Here is a 14,358-nt window from a genome sequence, read left to right as displayed (position 1 = left end):
TTAGTTTTAACAGATTTGAACTATTTCAACCAAGCGTACAGTAAAAAGTAAGTTCTGAAATGAATACCAAATTTGAAAGACCCCATTTCCAACTATAAGTAACTTACCTAATTTTAGTTCTCTATTTTGATTCATTTGACTTAGAAGAGGCGCACTTGTTTGATGCCGCAATGCTCCTGGCTGTTGTTCTTGTCGAAAGTTGGAGGGAAGACTGGCTCTTCGACTTTCAACCTCCCCGTGTGAAGAAGTGTTGCTCCCTCTGAACGTTTGTTGTTCAAACTTATCTAGCTTAATATCTGCTACAAGTCTGGCCAACTCAGATGCCTTCTCATCACTACTGGCATCTCTTTTAGCATGTCCTGAAGAGAGAAATGTGAAAAAAATAACTTACGTATTAAAAAAATGACAGTCAAAGTAGTCTCTAAATAGGAATTCATATTTTTCAAATAGTTTAAATAGTAAGTTACAGCAGTGTTAAATCAAGAGCGTCATTGGGATTAGACTCATTTAACCCTTGGATGTACAAGCTAACTCATATCCCAACCATGGTACAAGGTGTGTGTGTGAGGGAAGGGGGAGGAATGGAACCCCTTCGCTGGGTTTTTGTTCTGTTAAGGCGCAGTGAAATAATTTACATCAATTAGATAGCCCTGAGCTTGCTCTGTAGATGATATCATGTTTGTTGGTTATGACGTCATATGACATCATTCGACCTGCCATCTTGGAACCGCCTTCTGCGTTCTTAAAAAGTCAATGAAATAATGGAAATGTATCCGAAATTAAGCCAGAATGCTTCTGAATTATACAAATTCGTGAATTGCTGCAATTTTAATGAAGACAACTGGAAAAATACATGAAATTTGCAGTTGCCATGGCAACACCAAAAACGATGGACACACAATTGACATATCAAAATTTCTGTGGGGGATGAATGAACAGCTACTGAAAGTTTCAGCCCTTTAGAGTAAATCATCTTTTCAAAACTTTGGAAAAACCTTATGAGTGGGGTGGCATCCACACCCCCCTGCCCTAGTACATTGGGGAGTTAAAGGTGAACATTTTAATGGCTAATTCTTTTGCAATAAAATCAAATAAAGCTCTGAGTCTACTGAAAAAAGAAGAAAATCAAATCAATGCACTCTCTCAGCTGCGTTCATAACAGGGTCTTTGGTTCATTCAGGACATGAGACCCTGTTCTGCGGCATTTTGTAATAACTACGCATTTTGTAATAACTACGCATTTTGTAATTACCTGCAGTATTTTGTTTTAAATACAAACGACGCATTTTGTAATAAGTGTTGCAGCATTTTGTTATGAACGTTATCCTACGCAATTTGTAATAACGTGGTGACGTAAATTGTAATAAGTCTCTTCACGCGATAATGTCACGAAGCATACAGATTGGCGGGATTCCCTTCAACAATATAGCTTGTCAAATGCTCTTTTTAAGCAGATATCGGGAGCTAAACGACCCACATACTTCTATGTAAATCTATATTTTCAACAAGCATGTGGCATAATTTTAGCCCGAAAGGTGTATAAATTTTGCAAAATAAAATGCTTAATTCCTTAAAAATGTCCTAAATCTTTAGAATGGAGAATGGAATACCACCAGGTGAAATAGTTCCACCCATTGTCACGCAAATGTTGACGTTTTATTACTTTCTTTTTCGTGAACCTAACTTGATTCCAAGAATCGGACAAAAATGAGGAAAAAGAACTAATCTAAAAAATCGATCAGTTCTAACAATGTTTTTGTCGCATGATTTGATACCATTCAAGAAGTTCAACATCTTCTTTTAATAAAGAGAGCTATGTGGAGAGTGCGTTACTGGCACCCCTGCCGCGGAAACCCTGTCACTGCATGAAATGGCAGAATCGAGCAAGCGTAACTCCTGGCATTCCTCATAGCAGACCGCTCAAAATGGTTTTATATGGCATTTATCTCCTCTGGCTTTGCTGTAGTTTCCAGTTGGTTCAAGCTGGAGAAAAGTAAAAAAGGGCGCGAGAAGCTTTCACGTATACGATGGATGATGAAACCTACGAAACTCTACTACTGCTTGTCCAGGGAAAGTTTAACGTCCCGGTGAGTCAACGGACACGGTTACAGAAGAGTGCTGTCGTGCGGTTCTGGAGAAGGAGAGACCTCTTTGCTCTTCTAGTTTATTCATTGACAAAGGAGTCTCACATCATAAGTGATCGTCAAGATAATTTTCATGTAAAATGTAATGATTAATTATTGAGTTAATTAAATATGATAATGCAAAATAACAGGACGTAACATGTCGATTATTTCGATAGTCGATAAAAATCGATCATTGTCGATCGTTGTCGATACTAATCAATCGACAAATATCGGAAATCGATAAAAGTCGATCACACAATTTATTGTGATTATCGACTTTGTTCGATTATGATTGATTTTGATCGATTTTGATCGATTTTGATCGATTTCAACCGACAAGTATCGGAAATACAAAAAACGATGTATGGCGTAGGCGTACGTAGGTTGCGGAGTGGTACAACAGTCACAGGTGCAAGGAGAAGCAAGGGGCATACAAACCCAGCGAATTTAGCCAACCTAGCGGAGAGCATAGTTAGTGGAGGGGAGGTAGGAGCTTGTATTTTTCAAATGTTGAACTGAGTAAAAACATTAATGAAATAAAATGTCAATTTACTATACTTTACTTCTTAATTACTTTGCTGGCCCCAATTTTTTCTCGCATCTTTTCTAAACTTTGGCCCGTTCTGTCCCCCCCGAAGAAGCACGTCTTCGAGCTCCCAGGATCTCTCATCTCCCCGCCTAGAGAGGCCCTGGGAACTAGTTTGGTTCGAGTTATGCAAAAGATCGCGATTTAGTTCAGCTGAAACTGTTAATCGATCATTTCTCGAGATAATTTAAACATTCTATTCTGTAATGAATAACAGACCACTTGGTTGTTCAGGTTTTTATTTAAGTTTATTGCCACACAGATTTACTTAAGAGCTGTTTACACTCGGCATTAAAAAAAAAGTCATTAGAGCTATTATTGGTTTGGTTACTTGAATTTCGTAGCTGATTGAAACATTTGTCTGCGTTTTTGTCGATAAAATCGATAATCAATTGAAAATCTTGCGATTATCGACTTTTATCGACAAATTTAACTTGTCGATTGACAATTATCGACAAATATCGAGTACTATCGACTTATCGACTACGTTTTCGATGATCGACTTTGATCAACATGTTACGTCCTGAAAACAAATAGAAATAAAGCTCCTGTTCAAAGTGTTAGCATTGTAATGTAATTTACCCACTTTCGCGTGCATCTACTGTACAAATACCCATGCAGATACTGTACTCATATTCAGTTTTAAAAAATCCTACATTGATATAATAACCGATTTTCCATCAGGTTGAATTGGTGTTGAAGGGAATCCAGCCAATCTGTATGCTTCGTGAAATTATCGTGTGAAGAGACATTACAATTTGCGTCACCAACGTTATTACAAATTGCGTAGACTAACGTTTATTACAGAATGCTGCAACCCTTATTACAAAATACGTCGTTTTCATTTAATACAAAATACTGTAGGTAATTACAAAATGCTGCAACTTTATTACAAAATGCGTAAGGTATTACAAAATGCGTAGTTATTACAAAATGCCGCAGAACGACCCCCCTGCATTTATCTTTGAACCTGCTGGGTTTTCATCAGGCTCTTTATTTTTCTGAAAAATTATCTTAAACTATATCACAACTTTAATCAAATATGACTGTGCATGGGTTTATACTGTTTCCAGAGCAAATCAAATCATTGACATTTACAATTCAGACTGCATACTAAATAAACAGTGTACCAGAGCTGAGGTTGCTGTTGGAATCCCTCTCATCACCACCAGAGGCTCCAGAACTGCCCGCTAAAATAGTCAAGATATTGAACAGACAGAAAGTTAACATTACATATTCTATTTAAACTTACTACTTATTTCAATAGCACACAAGCTCTACTCAGCCAACACTTTTGCATTTTGAGCACTGTCATCAACCACCTTAGCAGTCCTCTCAGGAAATGTAAGTTTGCTTCTGAATCATTAATCTATGGGTTCAAATTAGCTCAGGAATTAGGTCCTGTATACCAAAATTAAATAGTCTAATTTGGGAGCAGTTACAAGTTTGAATCCAAAAGTGAAAGATCAGTTCATGGCTTTGGCAGCCATTTTGATCAAATAAAAAATAATATAAAAATTTAAATATAATCTGACCACTCCTAACCCGCTAATCAGAATTCTCCTTTTCACCTTGGACCAGTTTGGCATATAATAATAAGTGTTATGAAAAAAAAAAACAACCATTGCAAACAAAACAAATTCTAACCATTAAAATACTCTGAAAATGACCTTGGAGAGGTTGAAATGTTCCTTTTTATCGCTATTTTTTATCATAAGATTTTGTTTTTGTTTTGTCATTCATTATAATAAGTATTTGATGTGAATGGCCCTATACCCACATAGGGTTATGGTCGAAGAAGATAAATGAAATATTTCCAGAGCAAACAAAAACCTGTTAGTACAAAAGTGAAAGTACAAATGTAAGGGAAGGGTCAAAAAGTATTGGGGGGTAGGCCAGAGCAGATAAGGGGTGGGTCATCAACTTGTAAGCCCTAGGTAAGGGGTGGGTCATTCAATTATCGTTGTAATACCTCCCAATTCAAATACGTTTTCCGATTGGAGGAGAACGTGTCACGTGCCATGGGTCAAACTCACTAACTCACTAGGGCAAACAAAACTCACTAACTCCCTAGGGAAACAACAACTTGAACTTTCGACTTGCACTTAATCAGTTTGTGCACCTTGAAATGGCGGCAAATTTGTACCAGTAGGCCATCAGATGTCAAAAAGCCATTGAATTCAGGCAACATTTCTCACCAGAGAAGGCATTCATTATTCAAGAAAAGGGATTTTATAATTCAGCAAAAACATATCAGATTAAGAATGGAGAAAATTTGAACATTCTGTGTCTTCAAGCTTTTAATTTGACACCAAAAATGGATCACTCACATTCGGCAACTTGCGAGTTTTACTAATATGCGAGCCAGCGAGCCATGCGAGTCACAGTGCGAGCCATGCGAGTCACAGTGCGAGCCATGCGAGTCACAGTGCGAGCCATGCGAGTCACAGTGCGAGCCATGCGAGTCACAGTGCGAGCCATGCGAGTCACAGTGCGAGCCATGCGAGTCATGCGAGCCAGGGTGCGAGCCATGCGAGTCATACGAGCCACGGAAAATGAAAAATAAAAACTAAATAAAATAAAAAATTAGTATGTATATAAGATATATCGTACCGTACTACTTATTCATGCTCGATCCGCCATTTTCGGTCGTTTTCAAACCCAGTTTCTCGTACCTATGCCTATCTACTTTTAAAACGAGATATTTCAACAATCTGCATAGAGAGACACTCACCTTGCTAGTACGTAACTAACTAAATAAAATAAACCCAAAAAATAGTCAAGAGAGTACGTCAGTTTGATACAATGGATTCCCGATTTCTCGAACCTCCCAGAGAAACGAAAAATGATTCGAGATATGTAGGGCTGAGGGAAAATTTCTCCTAACTTTTTTTGACTCTCTTTAGCTAATGGGACCAAAAGATTGTTTCGAATAATAGAAGGTTTAAAGAAATCGGGGCTCTAAAATTCTACCGTAATTTTTAAAATTGTTGGGAAATTGTAAACAAGCTGTGAGCAGCAGCAACAATAACAAGAGCACACACAAAATACAAAGCTCCACTACGTTCTAAAGACTACAGAGAAGGCGTGACTTCGATAGTGTTATGTAATCTATACGTATTGATGTTATCTGAACCTTGATCATGCCAATGGGATAAATCGTTTTACTACCAACACGTACCTTCGACGGTGGTTTTCTTCGAAATTTGCACTCCTTTCAAAGAATAATATTCAAGATCTTAAAAAACTAACTAAATGAATAAATAAATAAATATCACGAAATAGATACAGTCACGTACTTAAATATATTTACGTTTTAGAATCATCTAAGAAATTAAAACCGTCGCTTCATGTGGCTAGTGTAACTCGTATCATGTATATTTAAAAATACAGCGTTATTTATATATTTCTTATCAGATGTTTTGGTATGTAGTATCCCTGTTTATCAAATATTTTGTCCATGTTTAAACCGTGGCTCGCATGGCTCGTACCCTGGCTCGCATGACTCGTATGGCTCGCTGGCTCGCACATTAGGCAGACCCGCAACTTGCTCTTCGATCGCTGTCGCCACTCGCCACGTAGGAAAACATTTGTGTCATTTACAACAAAATATGCTGTTCCTCATCAAATCAAACCCAGAATTTTCAAGTTAATCATTTTAGAAGAAGGCAAAGCAACTCAAGTATTGTCTTTATTTTTGTTAGCTGCGAAGAAAAAGACTGTTATCGTGTCGTTTCGGTAGAACAGCTCGGCTTGACTGCCGCTCATACAAATCACTTTTTCACAGGTTTTTCTCTGTTTTTGAGTCGGGAGGTATAACAAAACACTTAATGACTGGCCCCTCAGGAAACAGTGAGTTTGTTTCCCCTCAACCCTCAACATTTAAGGTCTCAGGGAAACAAAACTCACTGTTTCCCTTGGGGCCAGTCATCCTGTTTTATAACACGAATTTGGCACACATTTGACACAATCAACAACAGAGGTAACTCCTTCCAGTTCTAAAGGACGAAAAATCCACCTGTGGTTGAAAATGTACACGTGGCTGGTGTACAATACAGATGGCAATTTCATGTAGTGCAAAATCTGTAAGGAAGCTAAGAAGTCTAACAGAATGAGCAAGGAGTCCCAGGGCAGAAATGTTCAAACTACTGCACTCTTTTGACCTGCTGGTCTTCAAGAACACCAAATGGCCAGCCTGTGTCTACATGCTATTTGTCCCCCAAGGGCACAGGACACATGTTCATGGATCTGGGACTCACACTCTTGGGCCTGGGACTCATAGTTTGCTGGCTGTGCGAGTCCCTGAACTCACACAGCCTTTTTGTAGATAGATCACTGTTCCACGGGTAGCAAGTCTGAAGGCCAAGTGTTGACATGATATAAAGTTGCAAGAGTAAGGGAAAACAATTATATTACTTCCAGATGATTTTGTATTACTGTTAAGAAATACATCTTAAACCTAAAAGAATACTGGTCACAGTTTCACAAACAAAATGTGATCTTGTCAGATTATGCAAGGAAAAATGTCATGTTTTATAAGGTGTGGATCATGTGATTTTAAACCTTCATTCAGGGGTGGGTCACTCAGTTTTGTGCCAAATGGAAGGGATAGAGAACGTGTTTTCTAGCCACTACAATTTCAAAGATGCTCTGGCCCACCACCCCTGTATTTTTTTACCAGTTCCTAATACTTTTAGTGATGTAGGATGCCAAGTGCACCACCTGATCAGTTCAAGATGGCAGCCAATAAAACATTGTGAAAAGTTCTGGAAAACGTGTGAAGCACTCATTAAATTACTCAAGATGGTTGACTATTAAGGCACAAGTATTCTAGGAAGTGGGATTGTGGAAAAGGCTAAATAGCCTCACGGGAAAGAAAGAACTACTCTTTGAGCTAAACAACCAACTTTTTTGTGGACTCCAAATGAATGTATGTATAAATCCAATGTGAGATTTGCCAACAAAAAGTGTGCACTCATTGTTTTGCATTCAAATGCTTTGAAGAAAAAGTCAATGCGTAATCAACATTGCTTTGACAGAAGTTCTTTCATTCATTTGATGATTCTTTTCACTGCATATAAAATAAAATGACCATCCAAGTATACTAATACCATCAGTTCAGCAAAATGTAAAGCTCGGCCAACATATGGTGCACATGTGCAGAGAAACTTGTTGTGACTTTAGCAAGTTTGCCAATTTGTAATTAAAATTTTTCACCACCGTAGAATGAAATGACCGTCAAACTATCCGTGGGATGAATTCAATCCCATTCAATCACATTTAAAGCTACCGGTCCACTTAATGTGTACAACTCCACATGAATTTAAGAATGGCTCCTTGCCAAGTTAAACTGAATTTTTTTGCCTGCCAAAATATCCTATTATTTCTGCTCTGCAGCTTAAGAGTTATGCAAAAACATAAAAATCATTATATTAAAATTACACTTCATAGAAAGTATAAACATAATATCGTCAGTTCCTCTAAACTTCATCATTAAAATTTAAACTACGAGTGAATGAATTAAGTCATTAAGCTATAGACATATCCTTACTCCTTTATTTTAAAATCTTATTCTAAAGTTCCTTACTAGATAAATTACAAACTAATAAAAATATGTAACAATTATTGGACGAGGTTAAGCAAAATATCATCAATTGTCAGAGTCTCACAGATCAATTATTTGCCAAAGCCAAAGGCTGAGGCAAATAATTGATCTGCGAGACACTGACAAATAAGGATATTTTGCGAAAACCGAGTTCAATAATTGTTTGATCAATCACTCACAAAGTTTGTTTTCATATTTAAATCGCTCTCTGGCAGCTCAGGGAAAGCAATGTGCCATTTTTCAGAATTGAAAGCAAGAACATTATTTGCAGCTAAACACATTTAGATGGTATTTACATTAATTATACATATGAGCAGACCGTTATTTGTAGGAGTTACATTATTTACAGGTCACATGGTGGGTTCTCAGCCAATGAAAAGGAAGGAAGAATGAATTGAATGATACATAAAGTTGGGTGTTGTAAGTCTCCTTTAAAGATCAAATCTTTGAAAAATATCAATGAAAGGGAGTTTGCAAGTTAAACAAGAATATTAGAGCATAGTTCCATATGTACTTTAAGATATGTTGAGCAGAATTTTTAATATTGATTTCAACAATCTGGCCTACCTGATAGTCCATCTGTATCTCCCCTCTCCTTCTTTCTCTTGTCTTTGTTAATTCTACTGTCTTTAATTTTATTCATTGCACGGAACATCATAAATGCACTAGTGTGGAATGTTTCTTCATAAATGTATCTTCACAGTCACTCTAGTGTACTTTTCTTGTCTTTTCAACAGGTCATTAACCAGAGCATTCCCTTTTGGAAGAATCAAACAAAACCAATATTATTAAGTTAAACACAGTTAAATTCAGATTCAGTTATATAATTATGAATGATTGCAGTACCATATTAAATTGTTTTCTTAACCAGTATGGGAGTTAATTAAAAAGATATATACCATTTAAAAAATAATATGAGCTTGAGATTTCTACCCCAATGTGATAGTTTATGAGGGTGCAATTTACGTCAACTGTAATCCACACAGAGAAATTGAGAGCAAACAATGTGTTTGTTTCAGTGTAAGTCTGGTCATTCAAAACTTTTTCTACATCCTCTTCACAGGCACTTCAAAAACACAAAGAAACAGCTGTCATTTTGTTATGAACCGGATGCTGCTAGGCTACTCACAATCTAGTCAGCAGAATAGGTAGTGAGAAGCATAGTAAATAAGAGAATAGCATTAATGACAGAATGCTAGTATATTTATCCTAAATGCATAAATATATTAATCGATTTCCCTAAGAACATAAACATATTTTCTATACAATCGTTCAAAAATTACACCTGACATACCCCAGTATCAAATAATACAGCACAGCAAAGCACATCACAACACTTTACGCACATCACAGCACAGTGCAGCGCAGCCCAGCACAGCGCAGTGCAGTGCAGCAAAGCACAGCATAGCACAGCTCAGCACAACATAATATAATATGATCATCTAATCTTGTTGATCCCTCCAAACTTCGGACATCATGCCAGTCACTCCTTTATTTTCACTGTCCCCTGGTGACCTCAAGTGCAAGGTCCACAACTCTCTTTTTTTTAACACCTTGGGTATCACAAAGGAAAGGAAAGGAAAGGAAAGGAAAGGAAAAGGAAAGGAATAAAAAGGAAGAGAAAGGCTTCATTTTACAGTCTGAGTAACACTTTCATGAACTTATGGCCGCCTTCTCATTAGTATTTCGTATTTAATTCATGTGTGTAGGGGTGAAGGGGACAATTACATAAGACTCAAAACTAAAATATGTACAAAATATGTACAATTTCCTAAAACCCGCTTACAAGTGCGATTTTGAATTAAAATTTTGCAATTTCAGGGTGACAAAATTGCATAAGTTACGCTACAAAAATCACCTGTATTAACAGGCCTTTAAAGTATAAGAACCAAATGAATTAGACTAAAAGCTACTCACAATATATTCTCAATGAATTACAAAAAGTTAACCCTAAAGATCCTTTCTTTGTTTAGCTACAGTAGAAATTCTTTGTGTGGGCTGAGTTCTCCCTTAGGCTCTTTGCATTCCTAGTCACTAGTTTAACCCACTGATGCCTGTGCTGGCCATTAACTGGCACTGACAGACATTCACCTTTGTTCCACTTCTGACGTCATCAACTTAATGACCAAAATTAGCATCACTTATTCCAGTTCTGCAGGAGGAATAGATCTCAAGTTTCTAATGTTACCCAGATCAGAGCGATTGGGTTAATTGAGCATAAAATATGCACAAAAACGCTTAGAAACTTGATTGAGCAAAAAAACGCAGAGCAAAATTTCTCTTGACTACACTTGGCTACTCCGTGGTAAGAACGTTTCCATCTTGATGATGCTTTCTTCGGAATTCTTGAACTGGAAGCAAGCCCAGTAGATGATCAAGAACTGCAGCAAAAAGATAAGAGGAGAAAAAGGAATGGTGGGAAAAATAATAAAAAAACGAAAAACCCGATGATGTAGGTCACTATCTTGTCCAAAAACTCCAAATTTTGATTTGTGTGCATACCCGGGTAAAAATCTCATAAAACGCAACAGACAGGCATGCTTTGATGTTGCAAATACTTTTTTTTTGGAGCTAATGTAGCTCATATCCATGCTGAAAATGTCAAAAATGTCTCAAAGATGTGTTTTTGCCAAAAAACACAGGGTGTCAATAGGTTACAGAAACTGATAATTTATTCCACTCTACCAGAGTTCTTATAACACCAAAAGTTCTTCCTCCTTTGGTGGTTTAGATGAGAGGAACAGATGAGGATACAATAGCTAGAAGAAAGAAAGCACAACAAGCTTTTACAATGCTCAGCATGGTTTGGAGAAGCAAAGACCTATGCACCGCTGCCAAAATCAGAATCTTCAACAGCAATGGAAAGGCAGTATTATTATATGGCCCAGAGACATGAAGAGTGACAACAGTATTGACAAAGAAAATACAAACTTCAACAAAGAAAATACAAACTTTTATCAACAAGTGTCTGAGGAGAATTCTGAGGGTATATTGGTCTGAGGTGATCACCAACAGAGATTTAAGGTTGTTATAAGAACAGGTCAGGAGCCTGTCAACACCACCATTAAGAGAAGATGCTGATAATGGATTGGTCATACACTAAGGCATGGTGAGAGGATCATACATATTAAGCATGCCATGCAATGGATTGGAGTTCCCACAAGGCACATGGAAATGTGGCAGACAGAAAATCATGAGGAGCAGAAGCATCCAGAAAGATCTGAAGGAAGCCAACTTGAGTTGGTGCAGGCCAAAAGAGCAGTTCAAGACCGACTGAGGCACATGGGGCCCATACAAGCGGCATGTCTGTTTGTACGTTCGAAATATAAAGAAATGTATGGGAATATTAAAGAGTCTAACTATCGTGAACTGATATTGAGTAATGTCCATGTTAAAGCTCAAAATAAAGGTAACTCTACCTTAGTTGTTGTGTATTGTCATTTCTGCGGCTCAAAATGGTGAATTTGAGTGATTTGATGGGTTTTGCGCTGTTTCTACATGTTATAAGAAGGAAACAAGGGTTGAAAGCTCATTTTCGACCACTCCAGGGCCAAGCCGATTTTCACCCAGAAATTAAAATCACCTGGCTTCCAAATCAAACACCAGATAAACTGAAAGGTTGACACTTCTTCTCGTGGCACTCCATTGAAGATCCATTCAAAATCCAAGCGCTAACCGCCACATAATTTTTGAGAAATGCAGCTTTTGAAGCGACCAGCATCCGCAGCCAGGATTTCGTTTGCCAAGGAGCAACAGTCACGCTGTTTGTCCATCATCATCCAATCAGTGTGGATGCATCACTAGGGGGCTTGGGGCAGATCTGGGGGGCTTCTAGAGAAGAAGGTTCATGATATGGACTGCTGAAGGCATTCCCTGTAGGCCTGGATCCAGGGACATCTTTCCCTGGAAATTTTTCTTAAATTGAGCTCTTCAAAAATAGGATTTCTGGCATTCTGAGGCCAAGTCAGGGGCTTGACCAAAACCCCTAGATCTGCCCCAGGTCAATCAAGCATATTGATTGACACTTGACGGCAGGTACTTTTAGTACACAAGATCCAGTTAATTTTTTAAACAGTCATTCATAGAGCTGTCCACATGTCCACATCTAAGATAATTTCGGCACCCCGTTTTTTTCTTGGATGGTTGAAAGAGTCTACTCGCAGGGTAATTATTTTGCTGATAATTGAGAAGTTCAAAATGTGGTATCTGGGAATGTTTTTCAGTGCACGTATAACATAGAGGGGGCCATCAATAAACCAGGAACATGGAACTTTCTGAAACATCCCAGAACATTCTGGAACATCCCGGAACATCAAATAATTATGATAATTATGAGAAAAGTATGTAAAATTAAATTTTTGAAAATAAAATAAACAAAAATAAACTGGTATCAGCTCGAAATATGAAAAGATATTTTTGGGGGTAGGGGAGTCGGTAGGGGAGGGGTAGGGAGTGTTGGATGTTCCTTCAACTTACCAAAATGAGTGTAGGCTCCTCTTCTTTCTCACCAACCGCGTCACATGGCTTTACTACACTCTGTTTTTCAACACAAACATGGACGATTCGGACGATGAATGCCAGGTTATTCATTGCGTTTCCTTTGTTGATCCCTGATTTCTTCAACATCTGAGGTGTTCGTAGGAGCATCATACAGTCGCTTGTTTTAAGTCAGTTGTAAGTAAGTAAGTAAGTTGTCTCTGTTCCATCTTCATGTTGCAATTTTATTATCCCCAGTTTCGCGCTCCCCGCTAGGACACCTGGCACTATCGCCCACCAAGTGCAGACTCGGCCCAACTAATCAAAGATTAGAGCAGTGCATTCATGTGCGTACTTCGCTTGTTTGGTCTACTTTGGTGGCATTCACATGGCTCAATAGAAAACTAAGTTTGATTGAATGTCCGATAACGATCTGCATGTGAAATTGAACTATCGATGAATAGATTATAGCCTCCAGTAAAAGCGTATTTAGTTAATTAAGTATCAACTTGTACTGGAGAAAACATTTTCCAGGAAAGGCATTTGAAATGTTGGCGACACTTAGAATTCAATTTCAGATCGCCAACACTTGTAACAAATATTTCTTTAGCCAATAAAGTTTTGGCCAGCGACCCTGCAAGACAGCGCATCACCAACTGTTTCTACATTTTTCTGTTTGTATTTGTTTACACTGTCATCAGAGCTTGAACAGTCTGAACTAGTTTACACAAGGAACTCAATGCCGAAGAGTTTCTATTTCTATCTCATGGAGAAACTATTTCTTCATGAGAAATTGTGTATATGCACATCTTTGAATTGGCATAATGAATTAAATAAAGAAACCACACTCCTGTACCCATATTTTTCGGTCTGATTAAAGAGTTCTAATGCGTGACCACCTTGGTTTTCTATGAACAATAAAATCTGGAAATAAGGGACAGTCACATGATTAAACTGATGGCAAACAACTGATTAGTCTTCTAAGTTGCAAGCCTTCACTCATTACAGTCATTTTCATTTTTCTTTCTTTTTTTGTTTTGTTTTTTTTTTTTTGTATATTTTCCGAGCTGATAACAATTTATTTTTGTTTATTGCATTTTCAAAAATTTAATTTCACATATTTTTCTCATAATTATCATAATTATTCGATGTCCTGGGATGTTCCGCAATGTTCCGGGATGTTCCGGAATGTTCCACGTTCCAGATTTTATTGACGGCCCGTAGATGGCAATTCGCTCTACCGGGGTTTCTCTAAACATGAAATGTGTCTGAGCTTTGACAAAGATGATCTGAAGTGATCTACAAATGTCAAATTTGATCTTGTCTGGTTTTCAGACTACAGAAAGTGGAAGGATCCGGAAGTAAGTCTTTTCTTCCCCTAGAAAATAATAAAACATAAGAATAAAGAGCACTAACCTTCTCTTTATCTTGAATAACAATTCAAATTCTCCGAGTGCTCTCAGGCGAAGTTGCTTCTTCCTCATCCAACAAACGACGCCTCAGTCGCGAACATACTAGGCCCAGGTAACAGGAGCAGAAATCTCGTTCCCAGTTTTCACAAATCA

The 14,358-nt window shown here is 37.7% G+C and overlaps 1 protein-coding gene across 2 annotated transcripts in view; it reads right to left on the bottom strand.

Annotated features, from left to right (window-relative positions):
* The window catches only part of LOC145486038 (uncharacterized), a 126,399-nt gene extending 112,102 nt beyond the window's left edge, over positions 1-14,297 (bottom strand). For both annotated transcript variants that reach the window (XR_014049244.1, XM_081464740.1), the window contains exons 1-4: positions 14,210-14,297; positions 8,885-9,074; positions 3,843-3,902; positions 108-359 (exon numbers count right to left, since the gene is read on the bottom strand). Coding sequence is in view for 1 of the 2 variants with exons in the window: in XM_081464740.1 (XP_081320866.1) it covers positions 108-359; positions 3,843-3,902; positions 8,885-8,975 (403 nt within the window). In the remaining variant the exon portion in view is untranslated. The remainder of the gene's footprint in view (positions 1-107; positions 360-3,842; positions 3,903-8,884; positions 9,075-14,209) is intronic.
* Between the last annotated feature and the right edge of the window lie 61 nt (positions 14,298-14,358).

The sequence above is a fragment of the Orbicella franksi genome, chromosome 1, assembly GCF_964199315.1.
Source record: "Orbicella franksi chromosome 1, jaOrbFran1.1, whole genome shotgun sequence".
Classification (NCBI taxonomy): domain Eukaryota; kingdom Metazoa; phylum Cnidaria; class Anthozoa; order Scleractinia; family Merulinidae; genus Orbicella; species Orbicella franksi.
Note: the sequence above shows the minus strand (reverse complement) of the source record. Positions and strands in the feature narration are given on the sequence as shown.